This window comes from Scomber japonicus, chromosome 5, assembly GCF_027409825.1.
Source record: "Scomber japonicus isolate fScoJap1 chromosome 5, fScoJap1.pri, whole genome shotgun sequence".
Classification (NCBI taxonomy): Eukaryota; Metazoa; Chordata; class Actinopteri; order Scombriformes; family Scombridae; genus Scomber; species Scomber japonicus.
Window position 1 is genome coordinate 19,969,733 of NC_070582.1, and position 15,825 is coordinate 19,985,557.

Below are 15,825 nucleotides of genomic sequence, written 5' to 3' on the forward strand. Positions count from 1 at the left end.
CCTTCCAACTGTTCACTGTGTGTGTCCACGTGTCCCTAGCTCAGTGTTTCTTCTGCTGTGGTAGCATAGATGTTGTCTAATTGATATTGTTGCCAAGGCAGTAGACTGCTTTGTGGTAATGAGAGACCATCATTGTATGTGTCTCACAATGAACCTAAACATGTATTACTGCTAATACTATAAAGATAGCCTAGTAGTTCCAGACCTAAAATTTCCACATCTGAAATATTTTGAGCACTTCAAAGAGGCTTTGTGTTCCTCTTGTCAAAGGCTGCTCTGCCTGTTTGGAGACACAACAGAGCCAGTGTGGATGGAGCTGCTAATTTTTGTCAGAGTCACACATATCAGGATTTAAACAAGGTCCTTATTTTTCCTTTCTTTAGAGCTCTAATCTCAATCATTGCATGTTTAATTTTAAACTTAATTTAGCCGTAGAAAGACTACAGATTTAGCATGTTCACAGTCTCATTCTTGGCTAAGAGAGCGTTTATAATTTGTAGACACTGGGAAAAAAATATTCATCTGAAAGTTTTGTTTTAATGGTAACATTGATAGTGCTTAACATAGAATGTGGAAAAATTCAACAATACATTAGGACTGAATTATGTCAAAGGGACAAAGACAGAATCAGCTAGTACAATAGTCCAGTTACTCTCTATTTAATGTCATCCTGTGATATATAAATGTGATGCATCTGCCTGTTAGCTTCTCCTCAAGCTTTCTCTGTCGCTTCTATTCTCTCCAGAGCCTTTTTGTGTAGCAAAAATCACTGTAGGCGTCGCTCTTATATGAGATCTAGGTCATTGGAGATGTGTGTGTGTGTGTGTGCATGTGCATGACATCACCACCTTCTCTTTAAATAGCTCTCAGTAGCTTCTCTCCCTGAAGTTGTAGCTGTGCTGCGAGTAGATAGTATGAGACCTTAGGGGGAGATTGTTAAGAATTGTCACCCTATGGCACTATATCTGTGAATCACGTGTGTCTGTGTATTTGTTATATGTACACGGATCAGATGATATATTCCTCCTGTATGTTGTGAGGGGGCTGCTTACATGTTGGGATTTGTGCTTGTGCACACACATGTGCATGCATATTTGTGTGTATGTGTGTGATGAAACAGGGTATGTAGGCAGTGAGGCACACCCATGGTTAACCTCAGGGTGGGGCGTGCTGTTGCTCAGGATGTCACAAACCAGCAGCATATGGCAGCAGTCCCTCGCCTCTGCCTCGCTTTAAGATGCGCTGCATGCTCTGAGCAATGTGATGAATGGAGGTTGTCATCACATAAAACTTTGACAGTTTTGCGTGTATGAACTAGCTAGCGAGCTCTGGTGTTAGCTGCAGCCCTCTGCCTGCAATACAGTGGTTCAGCCCAGAGGCATGACTCTGCAGTAGAGGTGTGGGTCAGAGGCAGAAAGGAGAGTGAGAGGGAGGGGAAGGGCAGGGTACCTGCACTGTCAGCAACATCCACACACTCCATCCATCTTTTTCGCTCTCTCTCTCTCTCATTTATCTCTTCCCCTCTCACTCTTTTCCACTTTTCCCCCGTGTTTGTCAAAATGCTTAGTCATTGCAGTAAATCAATACCTGATAGAATACATTAACATGCAACACTACCACATTTACTTGTTCCAGTGAAACTGCAGTGTGTATAAACTGCTAACATCACACAGAAAGTGATAAATGAGAACAAAACTAATGTTCCTCTCTCTTTGCAGCCCAAGTTGATGGCTAAGGACTTACTGGACCTGGTGGCCTCTCATTTCAACCTCAAGGAGAAGGAGTACTTTGGAATCGCATATACAGATGAAACGTAAGTATTACTCAAATAGTATGAGAACTACATAGTAATTGGTCAACCCTAACCCTGTATTTACATACCTTCATATCTTCCTGATATTTTACCGGGGGTATACGGCAAGATGATAGTATTTGCAGTCAAAGAAATCCAAAATCATAGAAGCCTAGCTGCTGACGAAAGGAGTCATTGTAGCATGTGTGATACAGTAGTGTCTAGTAGTGATGTGCAGATCAGGATTTTTTTAAAACCGGCACCTACCTAAGCCAATCCGCACTACCTAACCCCGACCTGACTCACAAACCCGCAGCTACGCAGAAAATACATGTAATATGGTTGCTTAGGTAGAGGTACAACGCAAAACACAGAAAATAAATAACACTGTATCCTACCCATTCATACAGTATACCAGCTGAGAAAAAGCTGAATAAATGTCAGGAAAAAAGTTACTGAAGGCCACAAGATGAATATCAGCTCAAACAAAGAAAAGTGAAGCGAGTTTTATTCACCACAAACATAACAAGACACGAATAACTCATATTTTCAAGCGGAAATGCGGACTGAGTCACTCTGCCATTGCAACCCACATTGTGGTTGGATGGGGGATTACATGCTGCCTTCAAGTGCTCCCTGTCAACTCCAGGTTTCCTCGAATTCTGTATTTTTGACATTATTGAAAATAATACCTTCGGAATTTCTAAATATCCTGGTTTACCGTAATACTGTGATACTGTCCAATCCTATTGGTCATCCTTGTTTTAAATCTATGAATATTTCTATTAATGTCGTTGTTAAAGCAACATGTAGGAGATATTATACTATAAGGTAATAATAGACCAGCAGGTGCATCATGTTTATCAGCGCCAATAACCTGCAATAAAACACCATTAGAGTGAAATGCATGTGCACATGTGTATGTATTTTGTCGGTTTTGTAAATACACAGAACTGCTTGGTTGCGTTGCTGTAACAAATGATAATGACACCATGAGAGCATGAAAGGTGGCAAAAGTTGTGATGAGGATAATCTGCCAAGTATTAAGTGTTATTTGTTGTAGCAGGTTTGTCTTCCATTTACCCTTAAAAGGCCTACTAACCTCCAGTTCATTGCTGCTTTCTGTTTTGTAAGGTAGATATTGCTGCTTTCAAAATGTATTGTCACTGTCAGTACACCTATTTTTTGTATTTTTGTATATTTTACTTCTAAATTGACCAAACAAACATATTGAATTGTTTTTTGTTGTTTTTTGTGATTTTTTCACTTCTCTTGATGTCACAAATAGAAAGAGATTGTCTCAGTCATAGCTGCCTTTATTCTGGTCCAAATGACATAATCATGATCATCATGAATGTCACACTGAACCATGAACAGATGTAAGATCTCTGGTTATAAAGGGTTTTGATGTGACGATGAGGTTTTGATTGTCTTGCTCTGGGCTCGCAAAAGATCATACGTCTCTGTCTGCCAGAAGGCTTTCTATTAGAACTTTGCTTGAAATGCAAAAATGACATTCAAATTAGTTATATTGTGTTTAGTGACCTAGAAAGACAGAAGCACCACAGCATGATAGTCCAGAGCCAGTCATGCAAACATACACATGATTTACATACAGGCAAACATCGCTATGGCCTTTGTGTCTGTCTTTTGTTTTATCTCATGCACTTACTGATGTCAAGCCTCTACTCTATGGCATTTACACGACTGTGACACAAACTGTAGCCCATGCCAGTATAGTAAAGCAACATCAGCCTATCTTAGTCCCCCCAGGCCTAAATCTATGATGTGTAGATTTGTTGTGTATGCCTGGGGAGAGCAGACGCCTCATCTCTGACCGCTTAGTAGTCAAAGAGACCATGAAAAGAGCGAGAAAGACTGAGAGACAGAGACAGGAGGAGGGAGAGTTAGAGAGAGATGTTGCTCAGTTGCTCAGGAGACCATGCAGGGTTACCAGGGTGACAACCTGTCTATGCAGTTTTTCTCTCAGTTGGAGAGGGAGAGAGAAAAGCAAGGTCAGGGGGAGAGGTGGGGAAAAACAGAGGGGAATAAATGGTAACAGGAAAAGATAAATGGGGAGGCATTTCATGAGGAGGCCACTAGCAGTGCTAAGGTTTTGGTGTATCCTTGTTGGATTAGTGGTTTTCTGATTCTTTGCTCAAACATATCTTAATAGGAGTGTTGATCGCTTGTATGTTTTGTCTTATAAGGGGCCATTTCAGCTGGCTGCAGCTGGACCGCAGGGTCTTAGAACACGAGTTCCCCAAGAAATCCGGTCCCATTGTCCTCTACTTCTGTGTCAGGTGAGTCTTTCAACTTAATCAACTTAATCAATCGTATATACCATGGTCCCTGATTGAAGATGGTGTTTGAATGTGAATGTGTGAGAAAGAATATTGGAGAGAGTATCTGTGTGTTTGTGTGTGCACATACATTCATGTGGTAATAAGAAAAGATTAACTGGGTTAGGTATGACAGGCCCCTATGAAATTGTTTTGACCCCAGTGTTTAACTCCTGCCATGGGGCCTCTCAGCCAATCATGAGCCTCATAGACCTCATAAGTATGTACTGCATGCAAATCCTATCAAATAGCTTTGCAGCGACCACAGAGAGTCGTACTCCAAACAAGATGCAGAATGCTTTTCCATAAGGAGGGAAGCCTTGCAGACAAACTTGTAAAAGGTCCATTAGTCAATGCAAAGCTAAATAGGGCAAAAAAATATTGTGGTACTTGACTTAACATATGATGAAGTACATGCCCTTATAGTGTTCTCTTATTGCTTGTGCTGTATTAATGTCTCAGCTTTTCAGTTAAAATCACCTTACTATAACCTGTTGGACATCCCAAACTCCTCTCTCAGCCCTTTGTCGTGCACATACAATGGCCCCACTCATGTATAAAAACACCCCTGACTCACACACAGGCTATGATTCATGCATGTGTTGAGAAATATGAAATATGAAGTATGCACGCAAGTTGCGTGTGTGTGTGTGTGTGTGTGTGTGTGTGTGTGTGTACCTGAGAAGAGAATGTCTGATCTTTTGTAGCCACAAATGAAAATGCACAGCTCCCACATCAAACTCACGTATGCAGGCATAGACACGCACCCTTAGAGAGAGCACAGATGGGAAAGCCAAGCCAGCTTTGTTTTGGGTCCACTGATGCTCTCTGTTCCCAACATATCTCAGTGATGTCATATACACCCCAGAGACTGAGATTTGGTTAGCAACATACATAGCAACGTGACGCACATCAGCTCAGCTAAACAATGACACTTAGTAGTCATTTCCAGGTTGACATTTACAACAGGACTCAACTGAAGTAATGATACAATGAGGTGACTGTATAGCAAAATCATATTCTTAGCACATAGACGTACTATTAACCATATTTAGTGAACAATGATATGATTGTCCAGCATTAGTGATACTATCTTAATATGGTAAGTACATTTCATTGTTATTACTGCTGTTTTGACCATCTTCAATATTTCAGCTGAATCAAATTGATGACCATCTGTTTACTGGAGGCCAGTTATACAACCATATTAAACAACTGTGTATATGTGTGCCACTGTGTTACCAAGGCTGCAACTAACGATTATTTTTTTTTATTGATTAATCTGTTAATTATTTTCTGATCAGTCAATTAATAGATTGATTAACGTACCAATTAATAATAACCACAACTTCTACTGTTAATATTTAATTATTTAAGCATTTAGGGTGTGTGCACAGTGACATCATGTTCATGTAAAAAATCTTGCACACAGCTTTTCCTCGTCCTGAGACACAAAAAGACACACAAAATAAAATTAATTACATATTTTAACAGTAAATCTATGAAAGAAGTAACCATTTCAAAATTTAACTTCTACCTTATTATTCATCAAAAAAGTTAAGATTTATGTATTAGAGTAGCATTTTAAATAGGTCTGTGTTTAAAGTATTCCCACACTATTGACAAAAAGGCTGGGGTTTTTTTTGGATAAAGCCACATTTTCAGCATGCCCGGGAGCAGGAGCCACCATAATTTCAGTTAATGTAAACAGTGCAACACATGGACGCGTTCCATTCAAATCAACCTATTTACGTAATCGACATAATCATTTGCGTTGATGCGTTTTTCCAGCTCCAACTCCATTTTGAGGTTTAATTTCGTCCCTTTTCTCCTTCAGTCTCTCCAAATGTCACACTGACGAAACCCCCCCCACCCAAACAAACACACATACAAACATACGGCACACATACACACATTTGGGACCATAATGGAACAACAATCAGCCCAAATGTCAGGCCTGAATTCATTATCAATCTGAGCATATTGTTTTCATTAGATGTTTTTGTGTGGGTGCGTGAGTGTGTCTTTGTGTAGGTGCATGCATGTCATGGTATTAGCATGCAGGTGTGGTGTGCGTGTTCCCAATAAATGCTTGGCCGATGTCAACCCCCCCCCCCCCCGCTGATCAGTGGGTGCCTTTTGGCATGCTCGCTGCTGCACTGGCAGTGCGTCTATGTCTCATCAAGAGTGTGACTTTAATTAAATGTTCACACTGAATATTGACTAGGCTCCTCTCATTCTCTCTTGCAGCTCAATGGGTAACACGATTTAAGCCCTCCCATATTGATCCTCCTACAATCCCTCTCGCTCAATATCTACAGTACACATACTCATACACACCCATATCGACACATTCATTCACGTGTGTTCATAGGTGCTCAGTTCACATTATACACACTTGCAGGGATATATGAAGTTATACACACATGTTTTTTTTGTTTTTTTTATGAATGTGAGTTCATGTTTTATGCACATTAGCCTATATTGTGGGGTTTTGGGGAAAGACTTGTGAGAGCATGTGTACTATATAGGATCTTTTTGATATACAGATGAGCTAACAATGAGTAGCTTCCTTGCGTACCATAGTAGCTTCCCTCTGGCACTGCATGCATTCATGAGCTAAATTTAGACTGCATTATTATGTTGGTTCCCTGCTCACTGCTCTGCCAGAAGTGGGTTACTGTGCTTCTCTCTCCAGTATGTGGCAGCGTGTGTGTGTGTGTGTGTGTGTCAGTACTGTATGTGCATGTGGAATCACTACACACTGCTGATGATGCAGAGAGGCAGACAATGTGTGAAGTGCATCATGTGCACATTCAACCCGAATGTGTGTGTGTGTGTGTGTGTGTGTGTGTGTGTGTGTGTGTGTGTGTGTGCGCGTGCGTGTGTTTGTGTGTGTTTGTACTTGTATGGCTATCATTCTGAGAACCTATCTGAGTTTTGGACCAGGGAAGTGAGGACATTTTAGAAAAGTGAAGACATCTTGGCCGACACACTTTCAAAGGGCTGTTTGAGCATTCAGACTTGGTTTTAGGGTCAGGTTCAGTTATGGGTAAGGGTTGGGGTCTGTTATTTAGTCGTGATTGTTAAGGTTAAGGTTAGGGAATAAGGAATGCATTATGTGAATGAATGTCTGCACTAAGATAGCTATTCCTACTTGTGTGTGTGGTCATGTGCTCGTTCGGATTGTGGAATGTGTGCACACTCATAAACCAATATTGGATTTTTGCCAGCCAGTGTTGAGAGAGAGAGGGAGTTGGTTTAGGAGGAAGTGAAAGGATGTTGGTATTCGGGGTCAGCCTTTGGTATGGTGTGCCCCCCTCTGGTCACTTTAGTCATTACATAATATCTCTCATCTCAGCATACATTTCCACAGCATGCATGTTGACTCTGTTCTCATGTGTCATTTGTGTGTATTTTTTCTACAGTAATATATGAGAAACCTCTTGCCCCTAATGTCCTTAATGCTGTAGCAGCTGTATTGATGCATTTTCCTTTGTGTTTTCAGGTTCTACATAGAGAGCATATCCTACCTGAAGGACAATGCCACCATTGAGCTGTTTTTTCTTAATGCCAAGTCTATCATCTACAAGGTAAACTAAAATTTTGTTGCCATAATGTATATTTCTGACACTGTTGTCTTGAGATCAGGAAATGATGTATTTCTTCTGGAATGCTTTACAGATTTGGGTGTAGTTTTTCTCTGACTTTGAAAATATTTTGCCAATAAAGGAGGTGTCCAGTTATGTGGAGTACACAACTGCATATTGATAGAAGCAGGTCACTTCATTAGCTGCTGTTTTGGTTCTAAATGAAGTACTGCCACAAGAGGCCCACTTTGCACATTGGTGCTCCACACTGATTTGGTGAAGCATAAAATGTGAGCTATTTGTATCAGCTGTTACCCATAATGTTATATACTCCACCACAATCCAGAAACTAGTGTAAATGGATGTTGTAATTGTGCCTTTAATTATACACTGGTCCAAAGGCAAAAACAAACAAACAAGCTAACTCACGTGGAATAACAACTGACAAATTTGTATTTTGTACAACTGCTGAACATTTCATTCAAAGAGAGCCAACTCATATTTGATTTCAGTCATACAGAGCAGCCAGTCACTCTGTTTCTAGAGGCATCAGTTATCTTGGATACTGAGCACCTCCATTGGGGATTGGTTTCCTTGCTCAAGGGCATTTGTATGTTTGTTTAAAGCGAGGGCAGATTTAGTCAAATTGTTCCCATTCTGCCTAGTACTCTTTACTCTCTCGTAGTCTTTGCTAACCCTCCAGCCAACTTATTTTTTTTGTAATTACTTGCCTGCCACACCTGTAATTAAATGTATCCTGCTCAATGTATAGAGTGACACAAATGTCAAGCAGTTATTTGTAGTGTCCAGAAGGGGGCACAAATGTCCCATTCAAAACCATGTAGCAGATGATGATGACATCAGTTACATTTTTGAACAGACAGTGGTGGTTAGTGTTGTGTGGGCCAAATCTATCTCATCTGAATATAGTAATGTATAGTGTATCAGGTTTTGATTGGGTCAAAACTTGTTGAATGCACATTTAGACCTTCATAAACAGCTTTCTGTTTGCAAGTGGTATTAATGGATGCCTTTCCTCAATGATGTCAAATACAAAAGTATGTGAAGAATGTTAGAATCAAAATAATATGTAAACTTAATTGTACACAATAATTGCAGTTCAAACCAAAGATGCAAGCATCTGCCTTACCGTTACATCCATTAGCTAGCATAAACTTAAATTGTGGTCACTGTGTAACCAGGCAGTGAGGGAGAGAGTCCCACAAACAGACGGTTTCAGGTTTACTCCCACTGGTATCTCTGTAAAATCTGAGTGAAGAAACATCACAATCTAGTACACATTCATTTGGGCGAACATGCTGCACATGCACTGTAGATAGCATAGTAAATCATGTTATATGTTAACCTCCTGCAGTCACTTGGGTGGTACATCCAGGGTGGGTTTGTTCTGTCTAGTGTTTCATCCCGGCTGTCTGATCTTCCAACCAATTAAGAGGTGGCTCGTAAAGGGAACATTCCTGGCATACTTGACCCACTACTCACTGCCCACCAACCCTCATCCTTCTCCCCCTCATTGCCATGATGATGATGCACATGATCATTGCCCGGCACTAATTATTATGTTTTTAAAGAAGCAGACAACGTAATACATCCCAAAATCTCCATGTCTCCTTCCCTCTCTATCTCCCCTTTGTTCTGTCATTTCTCTACCTTTTCCCAAATCCCTTCATCCTGAAGCTAGGAACATTGGGAAATGTTCTGAGTAATCAGTAACCAGAGCTTCCATGCCTATTCCCAGCCCCTAGATCTCCTCTCCCAACCCCCTCTTGTATGCCTTGCTAATCTCTGAACTCCGTCCACATGTAGAGGTCATGAAATTAGAGAATGGAGAGAGGAAAAACAGAGGAGGAGAGCAGGGAGATGAAAGGACTTACCAACATTTCTTGGTGAAATGGATGACTGTCAGAGGGAGGTCCAATGTAACTCCCAACAGTGTGTGTGTTATTTACTTGAGGCCAGCCACAGGAGAATGTGTCATTCATAGCCCATATCCGCTTTTCTCTTTTCTCTTGCAGGAGCTTATTGAAGTGGACAGTGATGTTGTCTTCGAATTGGCTTCCTATATTCTACAAGTAAGATACAGTGTTTTTGTGTTTGTTGGTTTGGGTGGGGACGTCTGTGCGGTTATCTGTTCTTCACCATATTTAGCACATGGATCCAAACAGACTAGTTACTCCAGGGCAATGAAACAGTTCTCTTCCAGCCTTTGATCCTAATTGACAATGATTAAACTCACATTATCTAGTGCAGTCATAATTGTCGATAATTAAACTCACATTATCTAATACAGCCATCAAACTGTCAGTAATCTGCAATGGAGTTTAAAACCCTAAAAACCTCAACTTTCTCTGTTGGTAGAAAAAGTCTTGGCTACTTGCTTTGTTCTAGGTGCAGTCAGTCAGTGCTAATACAACACAGAGCAGCAGGAAAACTCTGCTCAACTCCAGAATTCTCTCTCCTCCTCTTCTCTCTATCTTTCTTTCCCTTTCTCAGAGTAGGTCAGTCCATTAACTGTGATGCCGCAAGGTCATGTTACACATAGACTAGGCTGAGTGGTTTGTCTGTGTGTGTGTGTGTGTGTGTGTGTCGGTGTGTCGGTGTGTCGGTGTGTGTGTGAGCAGGTGCAGATGTACAGTATCAGATATCTGCTAGGTAGGCCTTCAGAGGTTTCACTCAAGGTGGAGATTTAATGTTTCTTTTGTGTTAATCTTTCTTGTGGAAACACAACATAAACACACATTTTAGGGTCACTGCTCAGCGTTCACATATTCATATATTGATTTGTCCTTTCTTCTCTCTACTTTTCTTTTCCCTTTTCTGTCCTACAGGAGGCTAAAGGAGATTTCACCAGGTAAGCACACGAGTGACTTAGTGATTGATATGTATGATTATATGTGATGTACATGTAAAAAGGTACACACTGAGCCAGTTTTGCACCTGTACCTCCTTCTTTCCTGCGACTCTTTCTCCACTTCGATTCACTCATTTCAGTCTGTGCATTACAAAAGGATAAATCACTTTTATTTGTGTTGTGGGTGTGATCAGAGACAGCAGGTGAGATGACAGTCTTCTAATATAAAACATACGCTTAGTTGCAGCATGGCAGATTTTCTAAAACATTTCCGGAAAATCAGGGGAAATATGCGTTTAAAAAAGCTCACCATCAAGTGTAAATATATCTAATGTTTAAAAAATGTTGGTTATTGACAAGTCCAGTTCATAAATATCAGAATAGGTATCATTCTTTAAACCCACTTCAGCTAAACTCTGCAGCTATGGAGTTTTACAGTCAAGTATGTGTTTTATGTGAGCTACGCCCCACATATAGTTCTTCAGATGTACATCTGTGTGATGTTGGCCTAAATGTATATCCCTCATCCACTCATCCTTTGTTGTAGCACAGATAACAGACTACAGCAGCCACCACCTCTGACCTCATTTCCACTAGTGAAAGGAGTAAATAAACAGAATATCCTGCAGAGGGCTGGAATGTGACACACTCTGGAGACATTCCTTTCACTCTCCTCCCCCTTTCCTTACCCCTTCCTTCTACACACACACACACACCTCCCACCCTAAAAGCTCTGGAGACCCTGCCTTTGTAACCATACACTGTGCTCCCCTCTTCATATTAAGTTTCACTTTATATCTCACTGCTGCTCCTCAAGAAATACTCATTAAAATGACTAATTTTACTGCCTCATCTCTTGAGATATCTTCTAAAGTTAAGTTAACCATATAGCAGTAAGTTTTAAAATGTCCTTTGCCAAATGTAAATGAATGAATGCCCTTGAAACACTGCATTGGAAACTATCTGATAATCTGGAATCATTTACAGCAATTTAAAAAATAACATTTTAAGATTGAATTCATGATTTAATGATTTCACAGTGCCATAGAACACTCATTGTTTTTTTTTTTTTTAATTCCCGTCCTCCCTTCAAACATGTGCAGTGCAAAAGCTGTGGACTTAACCACACGCACCTGAAGAAGACTTGGTTTCTTGGATATGTTGATCAGCCAATCCAGACATTACAGCTGTTTTCACACATTGAAGAACAGCCGGGTAGACTGCTTGGGATCTCTTCCAGGGCTTTAGCTCATAGGTTGTCATGTTTCCAGGGCTTTCCCCAATCCTCTGGGGGGCTTGGCAGAGGCGGTAGAGAGACTAGGGGATTAGGATGCGGTATTAAGACCTTTTGCCATTGGAGGTCTGAAAACAGAATCTCTCCTGCTCCTCCATGGTTCCCTGCTCTCATTTATTCTGTCTTTGTCTTTATCTCTTCCTTTCTCATCTCTGTTTTTATCTCCTTTTATCTCTCATATTACAGATTTTTGTTTCTATCTCTTACTGTCAGTGTCTCTGCATCTTCAATGCTAGCACTCTGTCTCTGAAATATACAGTAACGCATTAAGGACATCAGCTTTCATTTTTTCTCTCTTGACTAAATGTGGTTCCTTTCCCCCTTTTTCCAAACTTAATATTCAATTTCTAAGACTGTTGTGGGAAAAAAAGTTCTGCTGTAACTGATTGAGCTTAATGTTACAATAGTTCCTCTCTCTAAAGTTCAGTGGTATTGCTTAGACAGTTATCCAGTGAAACTATTGGGCCTACAAAGGAGAATGATGGTTCTTGCAAGTGGTTTTAATCATGTCTTGTGGTTTTTCCCTCCCAGTAATGATGCAACCAGGTCTGACCTGAAAAAACTGCCTGCTCTGCCTACCCAGGCCCTAAAGGAGCACCCATCCCTGGCCTACTGGTGAGAGACTTTACTTACACTGCACAGACTGTCCTCTTCTTCTTTTCCTGACTGTTAAATGTCACTACTTTGTCTCTCATTCTGTGATTTGCACTCTTCCACAGTGAAGACCGGGTCATAGAGCATTACAAGAAGCTCAGTGGGCAGTCCAGAGGGCAAGCTATTGTAAAGTAAGTGTTAGTGTATCTGGTAATGTTTGTCCACTCTTTAGTTGGCTGTGTTCTATCTCTCTCTATATATTGGATGGCTGTGTTTTCTATAAAATGTGTCTTTCTGCTCCTCACAGTTATATGAGCATTGTGGAGTCTCTGCCCACATATGGAGTACATTATTATGCTGTAAAGGTACAGTTTTACTACTCTGCTTTTTTCTTTTCACACACACACGCACCACATGTATTTCTGGACCTGCAAGCAGGCAGTTTGGGATTTGGAGATATAGTGGAGCTTAAAGCTATTTGTACTTGTCTTTCTATCTGTGTCTCTGCCTCTCTTTCTTTCTTTCTTTCTTTCTGTCTCTCTCTCTCTTTCTCTGTCAATCCCACCTACATGCACAACTTTTCCTGAGGTATTTTTTTATTTTGTTTTAGGACAAGCAGGGGATTCCTTGGTGGCTTGGTCTGAGCTATAAAGGTATCTTCCAGTATGACCACCAGGACAAAGTCAAGCCCAGGAAGGTGAGACGATGCTCCCTCTGATCTCTCTCCACCACAAACCTAACTGTCATCTGCACATCCCACAGTCCCTCTCTCACTAAAAATAGATATGTGAAGTCAATAAGAAAAAGCTGCAATTGTCATAATTCAGTAAACTGTAAATGGTAGTGATTTGTCACCCCCCCTCCCCCCACGTGAACACGCTATTCTTCTTTAGTGTAATTTTTTTTTAAATCTTTTTGTGTCTGTTTTCATGGTCACCACTGTCCATTTTTTCCATTCAGTGAGTCAGATTATTGTTTGGGAAGAATGTTAACAATACTACTGTCTCGAGACATTGAGTCTTGGAATATTTTGCATCCTGTCCTGCTTTTTTTTCAGTCTCTCTGTGAATGCCCCCCCCCCTCCCACCAAATCAGTGTAGTGTATCCAGAGGGTTGCCTGTGAAATCCTTTCTTACCTCACCTCTGACCCCCTCATCATGTTTAGGGCTTGATCTCTGGCATTCAGCTTTGTCTCACATGGTATTAATGAGGTTAACAGCATCCATGATGACTGATCATAAAGGCACTCTTGCACACACACACACCAAGGAATGCACACACCCACACACAGGAACTCTGAACTCACCATCCTGATGACTACTTCCTGTCTGCCACAGCTTTCCTGTTTGCCACTAATGTTGTGCTCTGTGTGTGTGTGTGTGTGTGTGTGTGTGTGTGTGTGGCCGTCTTGATTCATACATTCTAGTCTAAATGACTGTCACCACCTTCACTTAATCTTGTGACCAAGCAGAAACCTCTAAAAGGCTACAAATCATGTTGTTTTTTTAAACTACATACAATGTACACATCTTGAATGACGGAATGGGATTTAGCAATTCATAGATTTTTCTGAGGTAAATGCCACGAGAAAGGAGAAGGGATTTTAGAGAGAAACGGAGAAACAGTTAATAGCATTCAACACTAGCAACTTATCAAGCATTCAGCTGCGATAGCAACAGTCAGTGTGAGTCATCGGTCCGTTAAGCTTCAGTGCTGAACCCCTCTCTTTCTTTCAATCTCTCCCTCATTTTCTGTTTCTTGCTTTATCCCTTTCGTTCCCCCTCACACCCCCCTCCCACACACAAGCACATACAAACACATACAGCGAAGCAGCAAAATAATTAGATTCAGCCACCTCACCACGTAAATGTCATTGTTGGTTTAGTCATTATTATGATGTGCAATAACATGACATGCAGTCCACGAATCTCAAGCTCCTTAGACCACATAGTCTCATGCGTTTCACTAAAAAGGCAGAGAAAAGAGAGATAGGGATGTTATGTTAGTAACACCAGTCATCTTTATTTTAATCAGCCATATCAGCCAGACAGTTCAGTACCAGTAACCACTGACTCACACTGTGATGACTAGCTTGTCACTGCCAAAGTTTACAGAACTGTGACTGAGTGACCTGGTGGAAGAACACTGATTTTGGGCTATTTTGGGACAATAACCATCTTTTTCACAGATTGTTAATCTTTTAAATACAATCACTATTAATTAAAAACCAAAGATTGAGTGACTTCAAGTTGTGCTGGATAATAGGTGTGTGTATGTGTGTGTGTGTATGAAGGCAGTTGTGTCTAAGTAGTTAGTCTTTTTATGAGGGGAGATCCCGTTGTCTCTAAATGCAGACCATCTACCGCACCCCGCATCTTTATTTGGGGAAGTTAAAATACTAAAATACCCCCCCTCCCCATCTTTGCTCACCGCAGACCACATGCAGACACACAAAGTACTCACAACCCAGGATTTACAACTGAACCACACACCGTACTTGTGCCTCGTTAGTCTGTTCTGACTCATTTAGACAGAGATTATAGGTTCAGTGTGTTGATTGACTACCTCACTGGCTGACATAGAAAAGCCTCTTTCAAGCCAGTGAATAAGCTGATGGTTCAGTGGTTGTAGATGGTTCAGTCAAACACAGCAAAGTATGATGATAATTTAATGTCATCTCACATACATTTCACTGAATATGAATACATTGTTCTGCAGGGGAACAAGACTACACATCCGATCAGTGTAGTCAGCTTCTGTCTGTATTTCATTTAGAGCAAATGGGCATATACAGCCCGTTCTCATTAGTCTTTCCAGAAATGTCACCCCTCCAAATCACCACTGCCAAATCACAAACAACAGGAAGTGCCCCCAGAGTGTATCTGTATCTCCATGACAACGAGTGGATGTGGGGTTGCACACCAGAACCCCACCCATGTGGATGAAATAATAGTCTTTGAGATTCCTAGGCCCACTCCTAGAAAAGAATAATACCTGGCTTCACTACAGTTACAGCAGCCTGTGCTATTTAAACTTTCTATTCTTCCTGTAACCTCCAGGGAGTCCGCTACACTGAAGAAAGGCCTTTACACTCTATCAGATCTGACCTTTTCATCGGTAGTGGATGTGAGCTCGGGTGTACAGACATTATTATGTGATGGATGTGGTTCTGTGCACATGAGCACACGCACATACACAACTCACAAGCCTAATAACAGAAGCACTGTCTGGCTTTGACTGACTTCCCAAGAAAAGAATCAGTCAGTATGTTTTATGAGATATTCCTGCCATTCAGTCTGTCACAAAGACTACCAAGCTTTGATTAATACAATGGGATTATG

The 15,825-nt window shown here is 40.9% G+C and overlaps 1 protein-coding gene across 6 annotated transcripts in view; it reads left to right on the plus strand.

The window, feature by feature from the left end:
* Positions 1–15,825, plus strand: part of frmd4a (FERM domain containing 4A) — a 58,198-nt gene that overhangs the window by 28,982 nt on the left and 13,391 nt on the right. For all 6 annotated transcript variants that reach the window (XM_053319412.1, XM_053319409.1, XM_053319413.1 and 3 more), the window contains exons 3-11: positions 1,719–1,813; positions 4,003–4,095; positions 7,643–7,727; positions 9,761–9,817; positions 10,574–10,596; positions 12,422–12,505; positions 12,610–12,675; positions 12,792–12,849; positions 13,095–13,181. In XM_053319412.1, coding sequence (XP_053175387.1) covers positions 1,719–1,813; positions 4,003–4,095; positions 7,643–7,727; positions 9,761–9,817; positions 10,574–10,596; positions 12,422–12,505; positions 12,610–12,675; positions 12,792–12,849; positions 13,095–13,181 — 648 coding nt within the window. The remainder of the gene's footprint in view (positions 1–1,718; positions 1,814–4,002; positions 4,096–7,642; positions 7,728–9,760; positions 9,818–10,573; positions 10,597–12,421; positions 12,506–12,609; positions 12,676–12,791; positions 12,850–13,094; positions 13,182–15,825) is intronic.